Source organism: Lagenorhynchus albirostris, chromosome 12 (genome assembly GCF_949774975.1).
Source record: "Lagenorhynchus albirostris chromosome 12, mLagAlb1.1, whole genome shotgun sequence".
Lineage (NCBI taxonomy): Eukaryota > Metazoa > Chordata > Mammalia > Artiodactyla > Delphinidae > Lagenorhynchus > Lagenorhynchus albirostris.
Window position 1 is genome coordinate 37979334 of NC_083106.1, and position 24375 is coordinate 38003708.

General features: G+C 33.6%; 1 protein-coding gene across 1 annotated transcript in view; it reads left to right on the forward strand.

Annotated features, from left to right (window-relative positions):
• Positions 1 to 2516: 2516 nt before the first annotated feature.
• LOC132530857 (triadin-like) overlaps positions 2517 to 24375 on the forward strand; it is a 42012-nt gene continuing 20153 nt past the window's right edge. The window contains exons 1-7 of the mRNA XM_060168348.1: positions 2517 to 2555; positions 4291 to 4311; positions 6399 to 6425; positions 7171 to 7209; positions 7809 to 7844; positions 8583 to 8627; positions 11389 to 11409. Coding sequence (XP_060024331.1) covers positions 7820 to 7844; positions 8583 to 8627; positions 11389 to 11409 — 91 coding nt within the window. The 5' untranslated portion in view covers positions 2517 to 2555; positions 4291 to 4311; positions 6399 to 6425; positions 7171 to 7209; positions 7809 to 7819. The remainder of the gene's footprint in view (positions 2556 to 4290; positions 4312 to 6398; positions 6426 to 7170; positions 7210 to 7808; positions 7845 to 8582; positions 8628 to 11388; positions 11410 to 24375) is intronic.

Here is a 24375-nt window from a genome sequence, read left to right on the forward strand (position 1 = left end):
ATAGATTTCAGGAGATAACTAATTATTTATAGAAATTATAGACTGTATTTCATGAGAAAGAAACCCTATTTTCACATTACCCCATACAACCATTGTACTCTATTCCAGTCATTGCCTTAGCTCATAATTTTAGTTAACATTCCTCTAATTTTCACCCTAAAGTATTAAGCATCTCACTTAATTATATGGATATTTGGAGATTATGAAGAAACTAGCCCAATGTATTTGTGTCCCAAATATATAGATTGTTTCAAATTTTACATAAATTTTGTGCGTCTTAGTTTTTCAATAAGCAGTGTGTTTAATGTATTTGCTGACAGTGAAATAATAGTGTTCAGAGAGAATGGATTAAGCTTAAGATAAGATGAGAACTTAAAATGAAGAAGGAATAAATACAAATGCTAAAGAGTTATTTTTTCCCATGGTTTGTATTCATCATATGCCATTTGCTTTCTTTCATTCTCCACAGTCAAACCCAAACCAACAAGTAAGAGACGAAAATAAAATCTGGAAAGTATCGCTTGGCCATTTTAACTTTAACAATTTGCTCGGTTTTTTTCCCCAATTGTTATTTTTAGCATTGCCCAAGGCTAAAGTACCTCTATAGGTGATAAATTAACGTTATTGCTGCAGCTTTGATTTAACATCTTTATCTTTCACTACTAATTAATAATTCAGTATAATTATACAGAAGAAATCTTTGGAAGTTGTATCACTATTATTAATACTAAAAGAATGAGTCCATACAGGCTATAAAATAACACTAAGAAGTTAGGGTAAATGGGCAAATTTTTAAACATACATAATGAATAACAAAGGAAAATGAAATGATGTACAATTTTTGGTGTTATGAACCACATACTGTTTTTAATCTGTTTCCTATAAGCAGCATTAATTATATGGTAGTTAGTTTTTGGTATTAATGTTATTCATAATTTTATGAATTATAAACGTTTTGCCATTTATTAAAATCATGGAATTTCCTCATGAGTATAGATTTTAAAGATTGTCCATTTTATTGGTCAGGAGTCATACAGATGTTACTGGTGTAGAGTTTAAAAGGTGACTATTGGGCTCAGAAAAGTGTGAATATTTGCCCATTGTCGCAGGTAGTAAATATGTCCAAAATTGTGTCAAAATTGTGATATTGGTTCATACATATATTCGTGAAACAGAGGCTTGGATGAAGATATGAGTGACTTTTGTCAAATATTCTCTGGTTCATGTATGAAAAATGAATTGACAAGGTCCAAAGATGAATTTGGTGAGACCAGTTAGGAGGTCATATTAGTGATTCAGGAGATATGGCAAAATATAAGGAGCCTAAAAAGAACATAATCACCTCCCAGAACCTATTGCATGTATTTTGAATATATATTTTATATTATTTTTACTTTAATTTATTATACTTTTGCAGTGTTATTATGACAGTTTAATAACTTGAATATTGGCTTCTTTTATTGTGCATGCTTATTTAACACTAAAATTTATACAACTTAAGTTCATGGAAGTTCATTCTTGAATGCTATCAATCCCTAATTTACAAATATCCAATTAAACCTTATGACAACATAGGTCCCACATCTCCCCACTTACTTCATTGTTGGTGCAAGATGATGGGGAGGAAATAGTAGTGATTTCAGAGAATCTCCAAATTCTCTGAATGAGGGAAGGAAAGGACAGGTAAACCAGAACAGTTCAGGAGGACTAAACCTGGAAGTGATTAGTAAGAACTAACACTTGGCAGTGATCTGCTGTATTTCCAAATCTTCTCAACTCCATTCAGAATATCCTACCCTACATAGCTTTATTTGAAATTCCACTTTTGGTGAAAGAGAGAGATCTAAAATGTACTTTAATTCAAATATTTTTCAAAGGGCTGAGAAGAATATCAATTCCACATTTTGATTACAGCTGTCATGTCCTTGATTTACTTGAGATTCATCTGTGAGAGTTCTAACTGAACCTGAAAAGAGAGGGTGTTCCAGAAAAATGAAAATACAAAGTGTTGCACTTTCTGGAATAAGGCAAGTCTAGGTTACATTTTCAACAAGAAACCAATGACTAGCACCAAATTGCTTCTGACCAGCACCAAATTGCTTCTGATGTGGCAAGAAAGGAAGTAGGAGTCAGAGAGGTAAAAAGGGAGCTTGTAAAATGCCAAAGGCAAATGTCATCTGGTTTGAAATACCCTCAAAGAATGATTCAACCTTCAGCAAAGAAAGAAAAATCCTCTTATTATTATTCTCCTTTTTGTCATATTCTGTCTTCTTCTTATACCACATGGCCCTAAGAGGGCTAGCGCCTTCGAAGTATCTTACAGGATGTCCTGAGAATGAACCTGACCTTGTTTATAATGTGTTTCTATGGCAATATGCTTTCTGTGTTCCAAGTTACATGCAAATGACTTTGGAGGCATGCTGAGGATCACCTGCAAATATGTAAATACTAAATTGCTTGCTATGCAAACAATCTACAGAGCGTCAGTTAATTTTGATTTCTCTCTCTAGAAAAAGCTGAACATCAAGAAAAAGAATCTCCATCTATAAAAACAGGTGTTTTTGCCTTTCTGGTTTATATTCTGTCCTAATTCACTATTTTTATTAAATTTGAAAATTAAAGCAAAACATATAAGTACCTTTCATTTTATTTCTTGGTAATGTTTAGTCTTGTGGTTTTGTGGTAGAATCTAGTTTATCTAATATAAGGGCTGTGGTAGTGCTGGTAAACATTTTGCTAAATATTATAACCAATATATATGGATTGCTAAGCATTCTGTTATAATACAGCAGTATTAACAAAATAGTATTTGCCTTCATGGTTCATAAGACCCTTCCAAAATATTCAGTATTTCACTGATGTCAATATTAATATCATTTATCATACTGGTAATGTTGATTCACTGTTTATATACTGTAAAATATCCCATCAAATTGCACATATAACATTTCACTGAAAACTAATCATGAATTTCAACTTGGTTTAATTGCTTAAAATAGAAGGTATCCCATTCTATAATAGCTTAATACTTTTACAACTATTATTCAATTTAAAAAATATATAATACTTGGCATGGTTCAACACTAAGGCATATAGGAGGCTAACTGTGAAAATATCCCTCCCTCTCGTCTTTTTTCCTATTCTACCAATTCTCATTCCCAAAATATCCAAAAATGTGTGATAGGTAATCATTGTTATTTTTTAATGTCTCCTTCTAGCAATATATGTAAAAGACATATACACATATGTATATACAAATTATATATATTCCCACTTTTTTTACACAAATCATGACATACTATAAATAGCTTTGTCCCTAGGTTTTTCTCTTTAAGAATGTATTTTTGAAGATTTTTTTATATCAGTACATAAAGCATTTCTTCATTAATAGTATTCTATTGTATAGTTGTATACAGTTTACTTAACTAGTTTCTGATTGACCTATGTTTAAGTTATCTAACAAGCTTTCTTTAATGATATACAATAAAAAATATACCTACCTGTCTAGTTTTGTAAATTTATCTTTGGGGTAAAATTAGTAAATTTTTTTAGTGCAATGATACATTCAATGTAATTTTTATAGACATCCCTAATTGTTCTTTAAAAAATGATATTAATTTGTATTCCCACCATTAATGAATTAGTTGACCTAATTTTAGATGATTCAAATTCTTCGCAATCATGATGAAATGTTGTCTAGTTTTTTTATGAATATTTACGTGTAAAACTGCATAACTAATGCTTTTAGTTAATAATTTCAGAAGACAAGGTATTTTGGAGAAAAAAATCATGTATTTAGATAGTATAGCTTTGTGTTTTTCACCCACCATTCACTTATCTTTCCTGAGATTTTATAAAGTCAGCTTCTTTATTCAAAATACTGGATTGGAAGAGTTTAAATAGTTAATATTAATTAATATTAATATGTATTCTGAAAAGACATGGCAGAATATACCTTTTATGCCATTCAGAAACAGTAAGGAGTTCAGATTTATCCTGAGCATTCATTTTTCATAAAATGAAATATGAGGCTTTACAGGGATAAGAAGAGACCAAGAAGACCCTATACTTTCAAGCTTTACAACTTCTTTGAGGAATTCATTGCAATGTGACTTAAAAATTACTCAAAATGCATTGCCTGCTGCTCATTTTAATATAAGTTTAGTCTTTTCCTATTTTAACTCAAACAAACAGAATTAGGAAATATAAAGGGCTGGTATTTTACCTATAGCTAGAAAATGATCACTGACTTTTTCTTTTCATTTCTCTCTTTTCTTCTTTACTTTTTAGACAAACCAAAACCAACTCCAAGTAAGTGTACCATTCTAAAATTTTAAGAATTTTCTATTTAATTAATTTTAATTTTATAGTTTCTTTAAATTGTACATGCAATAAAAATTAGTATGGTATTTCGTTAATGCAATAGATATTACACCATTACCTATATAAATGATTCTTACTGACAAAGAATATTTGTGTGTATTGTATTCATTAATCCTTGAACATGTATTTATTGAGTGCCTATTAGACACATTACTCTATACCAGGGTATGTGAAGAAATGCCTAAAATGACTTGTGTTGTCATTATCTGTGTAATTAACAGAGTTACCATAACTAATACCTGTGCAAAAAAAAAAAAAAAGGTGGTTGCATCTCTCTTTTATGTACTTTCAGTTTTTTGTTAGGGTTTATTGAGTAAACACAGTGTGGAGATTCCTCTTATCGTCACTGTTGGGTTAAAAAAACGTTCAGAAGGGCTTCCCTGGTGGCACAGTGGTTGAGAGTCCGCCTGCTGATGCGGGGGACACGGGTTCGTGCCCCGGTCCGGGACGATCCCATATGCCGCGTAGCGGCTGGGCCCGTGAGCCATGGCCGCTGAGCCTGCGCTCCACAACGGGAGAGGCCACAACAGTGAGAGGCCTGCGTACTGCAAAAAAAAAAAAAAAAAAGTTCAGAACACAGAATACTTGTCTTCAATTATTTAATCTTAACACATTAGCTTTTTATTTTCATATTTTTTCAAAAGCTGAAGGTGAGTTGTTTTAGTATTTCAGAATTCCTGTTTTATTTTGGCATTTCAAATGGTAGTAAGAATGCAACAATTTATGAAATTTTTGAAAATTTATGAAATTTTATGCAATTTCATAAAAATGAAACTGTTTATTTAGTACTATTAAATTAAGACCCAGACATTATCCTGGGGGAAAATATTTGCATATCAATCGAGAGTGTATCTAGAAGTTATGCCTAAAGTTTTTCTTTGGGTTGGCAAAAATCTCTAGTATATTTAGTTTGTGTAATTGCTACTAATATGAAGGGTATTAAAAAATTAAGGGCTGAAAGTCAAAACTAGAATACTAATATGAAATATCAGCATAATTATTGGCAAATACTGTTGAGTTTATGAAACATTATTTTACATCTTCATTCTTATAAAATGTTTTAACTAGTTTTCCTTGAACTTTGAAAATAGCTTCCAAAAAAGTTATATTAGACTGATAATTAAATGTATCGGTTTTATAGAAAATATTATCATTTGAACTGATTTGTGAGGAAAGCTATATTTTTTAAAGCCTGCCATGTTATATTTTTAAAAATAATTGTTCTATGAATTTACTAAAAGAGCAAAATGAAGGGTTGGTTCTACATTATCATAGGCTAAGACAAATAACATTTTTATGTTTTGTCTCACTACTCTGACTGTAGTCTCATGAGTTGAGTTTACTTTTGTGATATTTTAAAATCTCATCTCTCAACACCACCCATTGCACTCAATACATCTTATACATGAAGTTGCTTTATAAATATTTAATAAATGAATGCATGCATGCACATGTGCAGATCGTGTTAAAAATTTATGTAATGGAGGGGCTTCCCTGGTGGCGCAGTGGTTGAGAGTCCGCCTGCCGATGCAGGGGACACGGGTTCGTGCCCCGGTCCGGGGGGATCCCACATGCCACGGAGTGACTGGGCCCGTGAGCCATGGCCGCTGAGCCTGCGCGTCTGGAGCCTGTGCTCCGCAACAGGAGAGGCCACAATAGTGAGAGGCCCGCGTACTGCAAAAAAAAAAAAAAAAAAAAATTATGTAATGGAGATTTATAATTGTAATTGAGAAAACCACCCAAAGATCTTCAAATTGATTCTTTCTACCATATATGAATCGACTGTTTAAGATTAATTTGTAGAGTGGTTCTATTTCCAGAATAGATTCCAGTTAGTTTTCAGAAATATTAGTTACCAGTATGTCTATTTGCCATTTTGTGTATGTGTCTGTTGTCATTATTATTGGAATTTAATAGGAAATACATGCAGATGCAGTTCAGTTGTCTGCTACTGAAAAACAAAACTATTCTTCCCTTTTATTTTTCTTCCTTTTTTCTATTTTTTTTTTCTAAAGAGGAAACATCAGAAGTAACAGCATCAGGTAAATATTTGCTTTCCAAGAGGAGGTAACATAGATTTGTGGGAACAGTATTTAAATTTGAGTCTCTGTCTGGCTGTGTAACATTTGGGAAAATACCTTAACAGCTCAGATTCCCAGTTTCCTCATCTATTAGACCAGGCATAATGACTTCCCAAAAGACTTGCTATAAGTATTAAATGAAATAACATATATAGCATTCCCACTACATACGTTGTTGTCATCATTAAATATTGGTTTCCTTCTTACTCTTGTCTGATAAATATAGTTGAAGAAAAGCATCAATCAACCAAAACTCTGTTTTAAAAAGTATGTGTCCACATTTTGCCCAGAGATACATTGTGATTCTTACATGTTTTTTACTCAGCAGTTTATTTACTGAGCATCCATAGCACCGATCAAATTCCCATTTCCTACAGATAACAATAAAAAATTTAGAGTTTTTTCTGTTACTCATTTAAACTTATTAATAAATGCATGGCTTCCTCTAGCTTTACTTCAAAGCATGTAAAAAACAAAAACAAAAGGAGGGGGCTCTGCCTTACAAAGCCAAGTAACCAAGGGTAACAAAAATACATATGTTCTCCCACATGGGAGGGAGACTTTTTCTTCACATCTTGAAAAAGTAGAGCCTTGACCCCCTTTCACTTATGGGATTAAATTTCAACTCCAAATATTTACTCCAAGATTGAGTAAGAAAATTATGTTTTATAAACCAATAATGGTTTCTTGTTATTTTACCCTCTAGTGAAGAAGAAAATTGAAAAATCTGAAAAGGAAAGTAAAGGTAAAGACGTCTTAAGACATGTATATCAAATTAGTGACAAAAACACAGGAATTGGGCTTACCTGGTGGCACAGTGGTTGAGAGTCCGCCTACCGATGCAGGGGACGCGGGTTCGTGCCCCGGTCCGGGAAGATCCCACATGCCGCGGAGCGGCTGGGCCCGTGAGCCATGGCCGCTGAGCCTGCGCGTCCGGAGCCTGTGCTCCGCAACGGGACAGTCCACAACAGTGAGAGGCCCGCACACAACAAAAACAAAACAAAACACAGGAATTCAAAAATATGTAATTACACAAATTATACTACTTAAAAGCAATTCATGAAAATACGGACGCTGATTTTAAAGCATGTGTCAGAACCGCAGCTCATTTTGGTGTTACCCATGCAACGGGTGTATGAGTTGCATTATTATTAGATATCTAAAGGGAACAGGAATTTAGATCTCAAAGCAAACTCCACCTATTATTGCTAAATTAGCACCATAAAGTTCTTTTCATATAACTCCTGAATTGTAAATATTGACTACAAAATATGTAATTCCAAACCTTAGGAAGACCTATGAATAAATATGTATATGATTCTAATTACCATTTTATCTCTATAGAAAAAGCAGAAATGAAACATCTTAAAGAAGAAAAAGGTAATTTTTAGAAGACTGAAAGGCCCTGAAGTCAAAATATTTTGAGTCAAAATTTATTTCAATTTTAAAATAAAACTTTTGTTTATGTATGTGATGATTGCTGGTCTGATTAAAAAAAGAAATGTGGTCAATAATCCTGGCTATGTGGTAATGGCAGTGTCAAAGGAGCAGTGGATGGCAGGCCACTCCTTCAGTATGCAGTCATGTGTTGGGTCATTGGTGAGCAGCTAGTTAGAGGCTGCATTGTAAGTTGCTTTTTTTCTTAACATTAGGTTTATTTATTTAGTAAACTACATAATATAATATGATAATCACTGATTTCCATGTAGTTATCTAAAAAACTTGCAAAGGCCTTAATCATCAGAGAAATACTCTATCGAGTCATGAGGAAAGCATTTTTAGCCATATCAAAAAGATTGTTAACAACAAAAGATGACACTTTTTTTCTGGTTTATACCTAAATTCAGTTAATCGTAATGACCCATTGTCCATGGGCTCTAATTCATTTTAGTACCCTGAAATCACTGATTATGTTATATCTTTGTTTATGCAAACAAAACAGTCATTTATTTTTGTTAGGTGTTAGTAGAAAGAAAATTTTTTTTACAGCCTCAAGAAAATATTTACAACATTTAAATTATTCTCACGTTGCTAAAGCTTAGAGATGAAGTGAACCAAAATTTTATGAACATTTTCTTTAAAAATTCATATTTTAATTTACATTTTCTTTATATACAGTGCCAACTAGAAAAGAAAGTCTTCAATTACACAATGTGACAAAAGGTAATCTTGAACTTTGTAAAGATTCAAATGCTATGTTGATGTGGAGGTGCCTGAATTACGTTGGTGTTTAATATTAACACTAAATTTTTTTAAAGCAAGGAAGTCTAGCAGGTATACACTACTGCTAACAGCAGAGGAAGTGGACAGGTAGGAAATGTAGCAGAAAGCTTACATTTCAGTGGAAAACTAGGAAATGTGGAGAAATAGAAACTATTAACAACCTAAACCTTCATAAGATATTTGAGTACATACCAGAAGAAAAATTTCTTTTATTGCAAAAGACTTTCACAGCATGACTACAGTCAAGAATGAGAGAGTAGTAAAAAGAGGAAGCCGAGATGCCGAGATTCATTTTATCTATGACTACATAAAATGTAGCTAATATCATGTATATATTTTTATTATTTATATACTGGTCTTTGAAATTAATTCAATGTAGATGCAAAGTGGGTAGTAGAAGGCAGATGCCAGCATGCACATGTCAGGGAGATGTGCTTTACCTAAAATGAAAATGACCTATTTTGGTGATATTATCATAAAACTATAAGAGTACAGCTGAATTATGTAGTCTGGGTCATAAAATTTTAGGCGAATCTAATTAATCCAAAATGTAACAAAACGTAAATGCCTTAAATTTTAAAGTGCTAAATAAACATACCATAATTGAGCAAGAATTTTCATTCATAGTAAATACATAGATCTCTAGTGTGTGTGTGTACCGGGGGTGGGGGGCAGGTGTTGGGGAGGAATCTTGTTTTTCACTGGTTCCCTGTTGTTTCTTACTGTAGTATGTATACTTGCAATGGCAGGGCATATCTAGACACAATTATCAGTAATATTAAGGGGTAACATTTAGAATAAGAGAACTATCAAATTTGTACAAAGATACAGGAACACAATTTTTATATTGGAACTTTCTGCAAAACTTGATACCTTTTAAGATATTTAGCCAGAAGAATGAAAAGAAATGGATTATTTTGAATACCTGTAGCTATATCCTTTCCTATTATTAGCTCAATTTCCTCCTTAGTACAGGACCAATTATCATTCCCAGTTTAAAGCCGAGTTAATGCTAGATGAAGAGAAGTCTAACATCTCAGTGTTTACATAACAGAGACAGGAATTGCCTCCAAGTGGATGTGACATCAAAGACTTAAGCCCATTCAATTACATTTCACTATCCTACCACACTGTGGCAAATATAAGGGAAAGCTTTCTACCAATCAGAGCAGCCCAAAGATAAAATGTACCCCACTTTGTCCCCAAGGAAGTGGTCTATTAGTGCTAAGACTAGAGGGCTGCACAAGGGATTCTAGGGATTTGGACATTGGATGGATACTCCTTTCTTACTCTATTCTGTGAGTCCATTATTTCTAAGATCTTCATATTATGAATACACAGAAGGGAAAAATTGTTACATGTGAAAGCACAAGTCCAACCTAGAGCTGGTTGAGAATACAGGCACATTCTTATTCATTCCTTCACTCAACGAATGGTTCATTGCATCTCAATAAATGTTTATTTTATTCCTTTCTAAGTTCCTGTCTCTTTAGCCAACGCTAGTATTTTTAAAGGAAAAATTATAACATTAGCTTTACTAAAGCATTTTTCTGAATTATTTTGTTTGTTTTGCAATTTTATACATGTGCTGCTGTAATATCACCGAAAACATAAGTATCCCCTCCACAAAAATAAACCTTTCTGTTGGCATTAACCTAACTTTTCTAAATTTGTAATTCTTAGGTTTATATGAGAAACTCTACAAGTCTCAAAGTAAAACATGTTATGCAGATTCCTTAAAAATTATATTTTCAAACCTAGCCCTTTAAATGAGACTAATGTTAATGGAATATAGATGTTACCAATCCTCTTTGTTTCAGAAAGTTAGAATGTCTGCTATAGTATTTGGGACAATCATTCCACTTTATATCTTTGTCCTACATTCATACAGTTTAATGGAAAAACATATTTGAAGAATTATAATCCCTCATTGAAACTAATAAATAAATGACTATGAAAAATTAAGCTGATTTTGCATGTCGCTTTTTAAGATTTATATTTTATAGTCTAATGGGTAGTTATTTGTCTTTATTCATCTGTGAAAGGAAAATAATTCTCAATAATATATTTTATGGAATTTGGAAACTGTAAAGCAAATATTTAGATTAATTACATCATACAAAGCAATTTCACTGGAGTTAGGTATAATTATAGTTAAACCAAAGCAATTTAAAAAAGATCCTGCTGATTTTAATGAGTGTTTAAAAAGCATAAATATGCTGTGAAACACATAAAAGCAATTAAGTTATTCAAAGATCCATTTTTTTAACATCTTTATTGGAGTATAATTGCTTTACAATGGTGTGTTAGTTTCTGCTTTATAACAAAGTGAATCAGTTATACATACACATATGTCCCCATATCTCTTCCCTCTTGCGTCTCCCTCCCTCCCACCCTCCCTATCCCACCCCTTCTATGTGGTCACAAAGCACCGAGCTGATCTCCCTGTGCTATGCGGCTGCTTCCCACTAGCTATCTATTTTACGTTTGGTAGTGTGTATATGTCCATGCCACTCTCTCACTTTGTCACAGCTTACAAAGATCCATGTTATCAGGCAATAGAGTTACATTTCTTCACCAACTCCTGAACAATAAGGAAGAAAGTCTAAAGATATTAGATACATTTATATAGCCTATTGATGTATAATTTCTTTGCATTTTACCTGAGTTAAGCAAGACTTTTTTTCTTTATTTTTAGCAGAAAAACCTGCAAGAGTATCAAGTAAGTACTGCTTGTATTGATGATAAATTCTCTTTGGCACACAGTATGAATTTCAAGCTGAAATTCATGAAATATTTATTTTTTAACGTGTTCAGAAATTGAGTCATTTCATACTAAACCCTCTGACAGGAATTTGATAACTTTTCATCTTATTTATGTTGAAACTCAAAAAACTAAACTACGTTATTTGAAATGATAACTTGTAGCAGAAATACATGTTCTTGAACCTGAAGATTAAAGTGACTTGCATTCAATACATGTCTTTTCAGTGATTGAGGTAGAATGGAATAAATAATCCTGCTTCTGCCTTAAACCCTCAGTCACTAAAAATTTGCTACAGAGCACATAGAGTTGAGCAATAATGTTTCCTTTGCTGTTGTTTTCTAATGCTCATTAGCTTAATTATAATTATATATCTGAGAAGAATACATAGTAAGGAATGGATCTAATCTTGTATATAACATAAAGAGACCAAACTCTCAGAAAATACTCTCTGAAATGCCACAATCTGGGTATGGATAGCTCAAATTATACAGGATACAACTATAAATTTCCCTATAAATTCTAAAATTCTGGGAAATAGCAAATTTCCTTCCCATGTTTCTGGATTTAAGAAGACAAATCATTTTAAATCAGTGCTATATAATGTAATGTCATGTGAGCCACATGCATAGTTTTAAATTTTCAAGTAGACACATTTAAAGGGTAAAAAGAAACAGGTGAAAACAATTTTAATAATTTTATTTGTCTATATACAAATATTATTTCAGTATGTAATCAATATAGAAGTATATTGATAATTTACATAATTTTAATTGAGCCTTTGAAATTGTGTGTGTATTTTACACTTAAGTCACATTTCAATTTGTACTAGTCACATTTCAATTCCCTATAGCCCAGGTGGTCGGTGGCTACTGCATTGGGCAGAGCAGATCTCAGTGTTTCTTGAGTGCTTCTGCTATGTTCAACATTTAATGAGTACTGAGGACAATACAAGACAATTGGTAAAGGTGGTACTTGCCATATATCTCATTCAAAATTTTTTGACTGCAAGTAATAGAACCCCACATGGACTTGCTTCAGGCATTTATAAAAAGGAAAATAATTACAAGGGTACAGAATTGTCTCACTGATTCAAGAGCAAAGCTTATATTTCATGCTCAGGAAAGCCCTCTGAAACTATCCCACTCCGTACTCTTACCCTACAGCCAAAGGTAGTCAGGACAGACTTCATATAGGAGGTAACTCCAGTATTTGTATTTAAAAATGGTTAGGATTGGATAATTGGAAAAAGAGGGTATAAAGAAACTCACTGCTCCCGTGTGTTTCTCCATTACTCTCACGCTACTACCACACTCCTAACACTTCTGACACCATGCAAGTAGGATTGTTTTCACACCAAGTAATTCTCTGTGACACCAGCTAGATGTCCTACAATTCAATTCATTTCTGATACTAACTGGAGTTAACATATCATAGGTTAAGGACTCAGTCCCATGAGATTACTCCTCAAATTCAGATGCCAGTCAAAAATAGTAGGTCCCCTGGTTATCCACAACTTCTGTCCTACTTGGCTACAAATTAGACTCTCCCATGACATCCCTCCCTTGTATTAAATTATTTGGTAGAACAGATCACAGAACTCAGGGGAAAGCTTACTTAGGTTTACCAGTTTATTATATAATAAAAGATATGATAAAGGATACAAATGAACAGCCTGATGAAGAGATACGCAGGACGACACCTGGAAGGGTCCGAGCACAGGAGCTTCTGTCCCTATGGAGTTGGGGTGCACCATCCTTCTGGCATGTAGATGTCTTCAGCAACTCAGAAGATTCTTGAACCTCGTACTTCTGGGACTTTTATGGAGGCTTCATCACATAGGCATGATGGATCCTTAATTCAATCTCTAGCACTCTCCCCTTCCTGGAGGGTGGGGTGTGAGGCTGAAAGTGCCACATTTCTAATCTGGCTTGGTCTTTCTGATGACAAACCCCTATCTAGAGGCCCACCAAGCATTGCCAAATTAGAACAAAAGACTCTCCTGTCACCCAGGAAATTCCAAGGGATTTACGAGCTTTATACCAGGAACTAGGAGCAAAGACTAATATATATATTTTTCTATTATTTCACAGTGGGCAAACAAGCATAGTATATAGAGGCAATCAAAGGAAGAGTTGGCTGGAGTTGGGGGCTTGTGTTTTTTAAAATTTTTTCTTGAAATATAGTTGATTAACAATGCTGTGTTAGTTTCAGGTGTACAGTAATGTGATTCACTTCAACACATATATATATATATATATACTTTTTTTTACATTCTCTTCCATTATATGTTATTACAAAATATTGAGTAGAGTTCCCTGTGCTATACAGTAGGTCCTTGTTGGTTATCTATTTTATATATAGTAGTGTGTATATTTTAATACCAAACTCCTAATTTATTCCTCCTCCCTCTTTCTCCTTTGGTAACCATAAGTTTGTTTCCTATGTCTGTGAGTCTATTTCTGTTTTGTAAATAAGTTAATTTGTATCCTTTTTTTAGATTCCACATATAAGCAATATCGTATGATATTTGTCTTTCTCTGTCTGGCTTACTTCACTTAGTATGATAATCTCTGGGTTCATCCATGTTGCTGCAGATGGCATTATTTCATTCTTTTTTATGGTTGAGTAATATTCCATTGTATATATATATATACCACATCTTCTTTATCCATTTTTCTGTCGATGGACCCTTAGGTTTTTTCAGTGTCTTGGCTATTATAAATAGTGCTGCTATAAACGTTGGAGTGCATGTGTCTTTTTGAATTATGTTTTTCTCCAGATATATGACAAGGAGTAGGATTGCTGGGTCATATGGTAGCTCTATTTTTAGTTTTTTAAGGAACCTCCATACTGTTCTCCATAGTGGCTGTATCAATTTACATTCCTACCAACAGTGTAGGAGGGTTCCCTTTTCTCCACACCCTTTCCATCATTTATTATTTGTAGACTTTTTGATGATGGCCATTCTGACCAGTGTGAGGTAGTTTTGATTTGCATTTCTCTAATGATTAGTGATGTTGAGCATTCTTTCATGTGTTTGTTGGCTATCTGTATATCTTCTTTGGAGAAATGTCTAGTTAGGTCTTCTGCCCATTTTTGGATTGGGTTGTTTGTTTTTTTGATATTGAGCTGCATGAACTGCTTGTAAATTTTGCAGATTAATCCTTTGTCAGTTGCTTCATTAGCAAATATTTTCTCCCATTCTGAGGGTTGTCTTTTCATCTTGTTTATGGTCTCCTTTGCTGTACAAAAACTTTTAAGTTTCATTAGGTCCCATTTGTTTATTTTTGTTTTTATTTCCATTTCCCTAGGAGATGGGTCAAAAAGGAACTTGTGATTTATGTCATAGGGTGTTCTGCGTATGTTTTCCTCCAAGAGTTTTAGAGTGTCTGGTCTTACATTTAAGTCTTTAATCCATTGTGAGTTTATTTTTGTGTATGGTGTTAGGGAGTGTTCTAATTTAATTCTTTTACATGTAGCTGTCCAGTTTTCCCAGCACCACTTATTGAAGGGACTATCTTTTCTCCATTGTATATTCTTGCTTCCTTTGTCATAGATTAATTGACCATTTGTGTGTGGGTTTATTTCTGGGCTTCCTATCTTGTTCCATTGATCTCTATTTCTGTTTTTGTGCTGGTACCATACTGTTTTGATTACTGTATCTTTGTAGTATAGTCTGAAGTCAGGGAGCCTGATTCCTCCAGTTCAGTTTTTCTTTCTTAAGATTGCTTTGGCTTGTGTTAGAAAGTAGTGAAAAGTAAGGACATGTAGGGTGAAACTATGAGGTAGAGAACCTGCAAGCCAAAAAACTTTAGACTTATTGCCACAGAAGGCAGTGGCTTATTTTATATAAAGGAGTGAAATGTGAAGGAATTGTCAGAAAGTCTAATCTCACAAGAATAGTAGTAATAGAAGTAGTAAGAATAAGAGTAGTAACTGAAAAGAGAAAGGTGTGAGGAAGGAAGTATATTGCTTCTTATGGATAATAAGATATAAATGTCCAGGGCATCATGGAATGATACATTTTAATAAGTTGGTTTCTAAGTATATGAAAATTATATTTTTATAGCACATATTTTTTGACATGCCTTTTTAGAGGCAACTATCAAAAACTGCCTCAGGTACTTATTAAATCGAACATACTAAAGATAATTTAAACTAAAGAACCATTGTTCTTTTCCTGAACCTTTTCCAACATTATATAATTTTTCTTTTGTCAGACTTCTTATTTATTTTTCAGTTACTTATTGTCTTTAGCTAAAGGAGGCTCAAGAAATAGTTCCTGCTTTGAGCCTATTGCTTCCTTCCAACCACATTCTCTACTCTAGTGCCTGTATCTCTTGTCTTCTGAACAGGACCAGGTCCTCCACCTCTGATAGGTCATTTTTTCTGCTTTGGTGCTGAATGCACAGAGAATGTAATTCATTACCAGATTTTTTGGTGGGGGTGGGTGAGGTTGTTAATATGTGGGAAAAGACTGATGTAAAAGAGAGGGGCAGTATCTCTTTCTGAATTCTCGTGGCTTGCTCTGATTGAGATTCTTGAAACCATCCCATGGGACTGGATTCTCAAATACCTAGAGTTTTATTATAGGGATAAAAAAGAATCAGCAATGCAATAACATTTCTCTATTACATCAGTGAAAATTACATTGCAAAATCAAATTTTTCGTGATTCACAGACTATTATGGATTAATCAATGCCTGTTTTTGTAGAATTTACTTTTTCAAAGGATGTAGCTTTTTTATTTCTAAATAGTCATTTAATTTTCATTCTATATTTTTTCTTTGTATATATGGTAAATATATAATGAATAATTACCTTTCCATGGAGTTTGCAGGAAGACATCAAGAGGCATGAGATTGTATTATATTTAAGATCTATTACCTTAAAAATTAAAAGCAAAAGAAATATTCATATTTTTGAATTTTAAACAGTGCAACCATTTCTTATTGATATTAATATTTTAAGTCTTTGGAAAACTTTTTCTTTGAAAAAAAAAACCCTTGTACATCCTAAAACATCATTCCCCAGGAACTTGCCCAAAGGGAATACATGAAATAAAACAAAGAAATGAGAAAATACATTATTAAAAAGCAAATGGTGCCAAGGGAAGGTTTGCATCTAGAAGATTTTCAAGGCTCTTGACGTAGCTGTGACACTGACAATATATTTATCGTAGTGGGTGTTGGGGTATCAAGGAAAAAGATTTTATAGGAATCCATAGTTCTTTTGTTCTTAGTATCTAATAGTCAACATTTAAGTAAAGCTAGGTTGGCTTGCCCCTCAAAATGAGTATTTTAAAACGAGTGATGTAGTAAGAACATCTCTTGAGATGATTCTGTGCTGAAATTTAACTTTGACATCTTTTTCTGTAATATTTTTCTCTGATAGTAAATAGTGAGGATTTTACTGTTAGCACCTCACCAAAATTATCTGCATAGACAGGTTTGGATCATTATAAATTCCCTGAGATCTAATTTTGCTATTAAAATAATGAATTTAACTTTTTAAGGCTATACTGATAAATTTAATCTGTTATAGAAATTAATTACTTTTTAATAAAACTTCAAACAAACCCAGCAGAGAACTAGTCAGGATTTCCATGTTTTAGACAACTTCCTTGTAGCTTACATTTGCAATTTGTTTTTTAATACTTTCTAACTTTTAAAATGCTCATTCATTTTTTTTGGTTCTGCATTTTTTTCTTGTATAAATATGGTAAATTAATAAGTAATTTGCATCAATATTAAAGTATGATGGATATTTTAGATATCAAATTCAGCTACCTTGGAAATTTGTCTGAAAATTTAAATAAGCACAGGTAAAATTAAAATGTCTATGGATGTAAAGGCTAATAGTCTTTTTCCTAATTTACATGTTTGGTATATCTTAGGTTAAGGACTTCTTTTAAAAGATTATAATTAAACATAACCGAAGTATACCACCTGTCATTAATAAAAGCGTAACCTGGGCTTCCCTGGTGGCGCAGTGGTTGAGAGTTCGCCTGCCGATGGAGGGGTTACGGGTTCGTGCCCCGGTCCGGGAAGATCCCACATGCCGCGGAGCGGCTGGGCCCGTGAGCCATGGCCACTGAGCCTGCGTGTCCAGAGCCTGTGCTCTGCAACGGGAGAGGCCACAACAGTGAGAGGCCCGCGTACCGCAAAAACAAAAAACAACAAAAAAAGCGTAACCTGTTTTTTATTGATTGTATGTCCAAGGAGTGAAACTTTTTAAGAAGTTTAGAAAGCCAGAATTTCCTAATAAGCATGTTCTTGCCATTTGAAAGAAGATTTCACTTTTTCAGACAATCATGAAACTATTAATGAGTCAGTGAATTATAAAATGATAACCTAGTGGCAAAAAGAATGAATTCTCTTAAATTCTTAAACACAGGAAGAGTATGCTTTGCTTTATGTTGATATTATCTGTAATTTCCTTTTATAAACAATTAAAATAATGATCTTTTCTAAAGAGATCAAATCCAACCTAAAAGTCCCATAAGAGTTAATTCATGACTAAATCATATTATTTATGTTATCTCAGGCTACATAAGTTGCTAATAAAAAATAATATGCAATTAACTAATGGTGGCATATCAACACTTTAACTTTCAAATAAGTGAATCAATTTTGTTACTACACAACATATGCCAGTCACATTTCTAGCAGTGCATGAGAAAACGTAATAGTCTGATTAAGATGCAGCTGTAGAAAAAGTCTTGAAACATTATTTGCTTAGTTTTAAAAATTAGTTTAAATAGTGTTAATCATGCCAGTTATATATTGAATTGATTTGCCTAATGTTGACCAAAATATTTTCCCCCAAATAAACTAAATTGCAGACACTTAAATTTTAAGACTATTAAATCTCTCCCTGTGGTCTATAAAAATTGTTTGACCATTTTTTTAAAAAGACATCTTCATTGATTTAAATAAATTATTATTTTTATAATTGCCTTTTTCATTGTTTAAGCCAAGAGATTGATTATATACTTAAAAACAGAAAGAGAAAAAAAAGGACCTTCCCATTTCTAAAATAATTCCTCAGGAAATGAAGATTTAACAAGAGAGATGATTATCCTTTTCTGTAATTTAACTTTGCATACAGATTAATGTTAGAATTTGAATTTACTTTTCTCCTCCACAAACTCAAATTGTTCCATGAGTGTTTGTTCTTTAAAAGTATTTTATTATTTGATATTGTACATAAACAAAATAACATATATGTGTATATTTAAAAACTAGACACTAAAAATAGTGTGACTCTACCTTTGGACTCTCCCCATCCCATCTCTTGATTCCTGGCAGAGGTAACTAAAACACTGAATTTTGGTGTGTTTTTTTCAATTCTTTTGATTTTTTTTCTTAATTTTATCACCGGTTCATATATATTTCATATTATAAGACATATTCTGAGATTTTTTACTTAATGTTATGCTTCTCAGATTCATCATTGTTTCTGTGTAGTTATAGTTCATTCATTTTCACTGCTGTAGAGTATAGTACTTTGTGAATAAATACATTTTAATCTATTCTACTATTAATGTATATTTGCTTTGATTCTGATTTATTTAAGATTTTTGTGTTCATTTTTAAACATCTTAATATGTATGCTTATTTTATTAGTCTCTACCCTTTCTACACATATGGCAAGCAGTAAATTTTCCTTTAAGTGCTACTTCAACAGCATCTCCCAAGCTTGTATATATATAGTATTATCATTCAGTTTTAAGCATTCTTTAATTCCATTGTAATTTTTAAATTATTATATTACATGGAAGTTTTAGAATTTTAAATACTTTAAAATTTCCAAACCTATGGGAATTATAAAGATAATCCTCTTTTAATCAACTTCTAACTTAATTGTGTATTGGTCAGAGAAAATGGTGTATTCTTTGAAATGTGTTGAGCTCTTATCTTATGAACTAATATATTGTCTGCTTTAGTAAATATTCCATATATTATTGAGAATACTGTGCATTTTCTAATAGTTGGAAGCACAATTCTATATCCATTGAGTCAAGTTTGTGTGTGAAGATACTCTGTATCTTCATTAATTTTTTGAATATTTGAAGTATCAATAGTTGAATAAACTGTATTGAAATCTCCTACTATGATGGAAAGTTATCAGCTTATGCCTATAGTTTTTTCAATTTTTATGTTAAGAACTGTTTTATAAGTTTTATACTAGTTTAATTATATCTTTCCAGTGAACTGAACATTCATCTTTATATGATAACTTCTGTATTCCATATAGGGATCTTTTTTTAAGTGTAGTATGTCTGATATTATAATTATTCCAGATTTCTTTTGGTTAGTATTTTATCAGAATTTTTTTTTACATCTTTATTGGAGTATAATTGCTTTACAATGGTGTGTTAGTTTCTGCTTTATAACAAAGTGAATCAGTTATACATATACATATGTTCCCATATCTCTTCCCTCTTGCACCTCCCTCCCTCCCACCCTCCCTATCCCACCCCTCTAAGTGGTCACAAAGCACCGAGCTGATCTCCCTGTGCTATGCGGCTGCTTCCCACTAGCTATCCATTTTACTTTTGGTAGTGTATATATGTCCATGCCACTTTCTCATTTTGTCACAGCTTACCCTTCCCCCTCCGCATTTCCTCAAGTCCATTCTCTAGTAGGTCTGTGTCTTTATTCCTGTCTTACCCCTAGGTTCTTCATGACATTTTTTTTCTTAAATTCCATATATATGTGTTAGCATACGGTATTTGTCTTTCTCTTTCTGACTTACTTCACTCTGTATGACAGACTCTAGGTCCATCCACCTCATTACAAATAGCTCAATTTCGTTTCTTTTTATGGCTGAGTAATATTCCATTGTATATATGTGCCACATCTTCTTTACCTATTCATCCGATGATGGACACTTAGGTTGTTTCCATCTCCGGGCTATTGTAAATAGAGTTGGCTTCTTTAAATATATTTTCTCTTTGCCTTTTATCTGCTACAGTTTCACTGTAGTTTATTGAAACAAGAGCGTCTTTTTATTGTGAAGTGCTTCCAGGACACAATTTTTTTTTCTTTTACCAGTTTGGGGGATTCATAGCCATTATTTCTTCAAATATGGTGTCTTAATTTATTTCCTACTGCTGATTAGGAATCTGTTATGTATGTATATTATTTGTTCTCTCTTAACATCTCTTTCAGATTTTTCATCTCCTTGTGTCTCTATGCCATATTTATTCTGATTAGAATTTAATCAGTTCTAATATATATATTCATTAATTATATCTTGAGCTCTATATTATTTTAACTAATCCAATGAGCTTTTATATGTTATATTTTTATTATAAGTTACTTTTCAAATCTTATTTGTTATTTTCACAATCTCCTATTGCTTGTCCTTATAAATTTATATTCTATTTCTTAAAACATTTCATATATATTAAATTTTGAATTTGAAAATCTCAGTATTTGAAGTACTTTGTGATATAAATTTGTTGTTTGTTGCTTTTTCAGACTGTTACTCATGATGGTCTTTTTGTGTTTGGGACTTTGATTATGAGGTCCTATTTATTTTTCTTTCCCTCATTTTTATCTGACCTTATCTTTCTTTGTCTCTATTGTCCCTGTCCTGCTCAACTTTTATTCCACTCCTAGCAGCTTCTTACCATTTGAGGGGTCCTGTCTTGAAAGTCAACACTGGCTCATCAGTTTCTCAAGGTCATAGGGTACCTGATGGCATCAGCACTCAGACCTCATGGTGAACACTTTATGCTCACCTGCTAATGACTGGGCAAAGTCCCTCCCAGTTTCAGCTGATTATCTCAAGTTGTTCTGACTCACTTTTCAGAAAATATCTGTTGGCTCTAGTAGGGTTCCCTATTTTCAGGTATCTCAGAATCCCCATTGTTTCCTCCTGCTTCCTCTTCTGCAAACACTGATACCTGTTGGGTGTTTGGCCAGTTGTCCCCATTCACAAGTACTTTAGGGTTCACTCCATTTTGTAATAAATATTGTCCATGGCCTTTGCTATCTGTTTTTATGGTGGGATTTGGAGGAGATCTGAAAACTGCTGTCTTCAGGAGCCCCTGGGACAGTCATATGTTCATCCCACTGTCTCTGACCTAATAAGGGCGCTTAGCCCCTGCACCCCCACTTTTCTCCTTGTATACTTAGTTTTTGAGTTCCAGTTTAATATAATCACTTGTCCTCAGGATGACTTCACTTTTCGTGTATCAGCAGGGTTTTGTCCCCTTCCTGGAGCAGGAGGGAGGATTCTGTTTGGAGATTCCTTTACTTCCTCTGAATGCAGCACTACAACAAAAGATGTGATTTTGTAGTTGTCGTTATTGTCTACCATAGTATCAAAAGTAATAGTGCCTAAGAGTTTTTTAATGTCACCCACAAATCTTGTTTTTTGTTTTTTGGGTTTTTTTTTGCGGTACACGGGCCTCTCACCGTTATGGCCCCTCCCGCTGCGGAGCACAGGCTCCGGACGCACAGGCTCAGTGGCCATGGCCCACGGGCCCAGCCGCTCCGCGGTATGTGGGATCCTCCCGGACTGGGGCACGAACCCACGTCCCCTGCGTCGGCAGGCAGACCCTCAACCACTGCGACACCAGGGAAGCCCCACAAATCTTGTTTTAACCAAGGTTCATGCCTTACTTTTCTAAATTAAAAAGTAAAATATCTGATAGCCTCGTTCCAAACAGCTGTATAAAATTAAATTTGTTATTAAAATTTTAGACAATCTTAATCATAGAATCCTCAATTTAATCTTCTTTCAAACCAAACCATCCTCATCCTCAGTTAATACATAAAGACACAAACCTTTGAAAAAGGAAAACATGCCTTCTTGTGGTATATAGATGAAAACTTAATTCAGGATAAAATGATTGACTCCCTTTTTTATTGGAGGCCCCTTGGTGAAATGGAATCTTATTGGATATCACTTGCTGCAATGGAATGTTGATGGATACTAACATCAGTGTAGTTTTTGTTAAAAACAAATTAGCAGTGAATACATGGTAGAATTACAAAAGTCCTCACAGGGTAGTGGCTGATAACAGGGAAACTGGTTTCAGATGGACTGGGTTCCCATCATGACTTAAAAGCTTGGGTAAATTGCTTAACATCTCTGTGCTTAGTAGTCTTATTTTTTTCAATGTGAATAGTGATAATAAAATTACCTAATTGAAATTTGGGGAAGATGAAGTAAGATAAAAAAGAGTGCATAAGTGACTGGTGCATAGTAAGTGATCATTAATTGCTATCTGTGAGGAGGAGGATGATGATGATGATGATAATGATGAAAATAGGTTACTTCCCTTGTTAGAGATAGGCTTTGCTTAGAAGATTTTGTGTCAAAATGGATGAAACAATGAGATAAAATAATAATTTAAAAATCTCACTTGTTTTGGGGTGGACTTAAAACAATCCTACTTTTTTAGAAAATGGGTGATTAAATTCATGGAGATTTTGTTCCAGGAGAAAAAATAATGGAGCACTTACTTTTGGCCGAAGCCTTCTAAATAGGCACTAGCTGCAGTGCTCATCCCCTGTGATCACACCTTCTGCTAGATCCCAGAGAAAGTCTGTGTATAAGGCATAGTTGGTGAAATGTTTGTCACTGTCCATTATTAGTCTTCGGGTACCAGCAATGTGGCCACGTTCATTTACTGGTGATGGTAAGTTGTTCTGACATTGCCCTCAAAACAGTTGTGTCTTATCCCTAGAGTGATGGGACAGACACTCAGAAAGGATTGCATACTTTATTGAATACCCTTGGCTTCACTGTGTGCAAAAGTCCAAATGTGAATTGTTTCTGCATACTTTATTACTCCCTGCGGGCAATTCTAAGAATCTGTGGAGATTGCTCAGTGTAGCAGTTAATTTTCTTTAAAACTCATGATCATTTTAAATAATAGAATGTATAGAAGGAGCATTTCACACCTGACAGCTAAAATAGACTAGCTGTCAAGTGTTGCCTTGAACTACTATAGATTCTTAGGATGTCTTGAAAAAACATAAACTCTTAGACTATAATATTCTATCAGGCTATTTACAGATAATCTATCAAAACATCAGCTGAGAAAATAATTTGGAGCTTTCAATATTTCTGCAGACACAAGATGATGCTGTGAATTAGATAAAGTAAGAAGAGTGAGGAAGAATACAAAAATCCAGGCTAAGTTACTTTTGTGTCTGTGCCTAAGGATCCTAGATGCTTACCTATGAGTACTTCCTGAAACTCTGCACAAATCAGAATAGACTGCCAGTAGAAATAAACATGCAGTAACTGCTGGTACATACACATGCATTATTTAGGTAGTTTTTATTTATTTATCCTGTTTGCTAAGAGAATGCAGAGCAAACTGGGCACTACACAGGAAAATGTTATCTGTAAAAATAAGAAAAATAAATTTAACAATCTGTGGTATCAGTGTGGATTCTTTAAAATTGTCCTTCTCTCCAAATTACAATCTCTTTTAATCTTTTCCCTTTTTTACCCACCACTACCCTCTCATGCTCAGGTGAAGAAGCATTGCTTCTCCCAAGATTTATCACTCCATGTTTCTCCTTGACTCCATCCTTTCTTGCTTCCCCTGCTCCCTCAATCCCACATCTTCAGTTCTCACTCTAAGAGATCCTCTTCCCCCTGCTGACAAATATCTTCAGATGATTCCCTTGTATAAAATGTCTCTTACCATTTCAGTTACTGAAGCTCTTGTGCTTTGGCTCTGCTTTCATTTACAACCACACTTCTGAACTAAGTTTCCCACCAATTCTTCACCACCTCTTCAGTCTTTAATTCCATGAAATCTGAAAATTAACCCTAACAATTTCCAGAAATAGTGTTCTTTTTAATTTTTTAAAATTTTTCTTTCTTTATATGTTCCCATATCTCTTCCTTCTTGCATCTCCCTCCCTCCCACCCTCCCTAATCCAC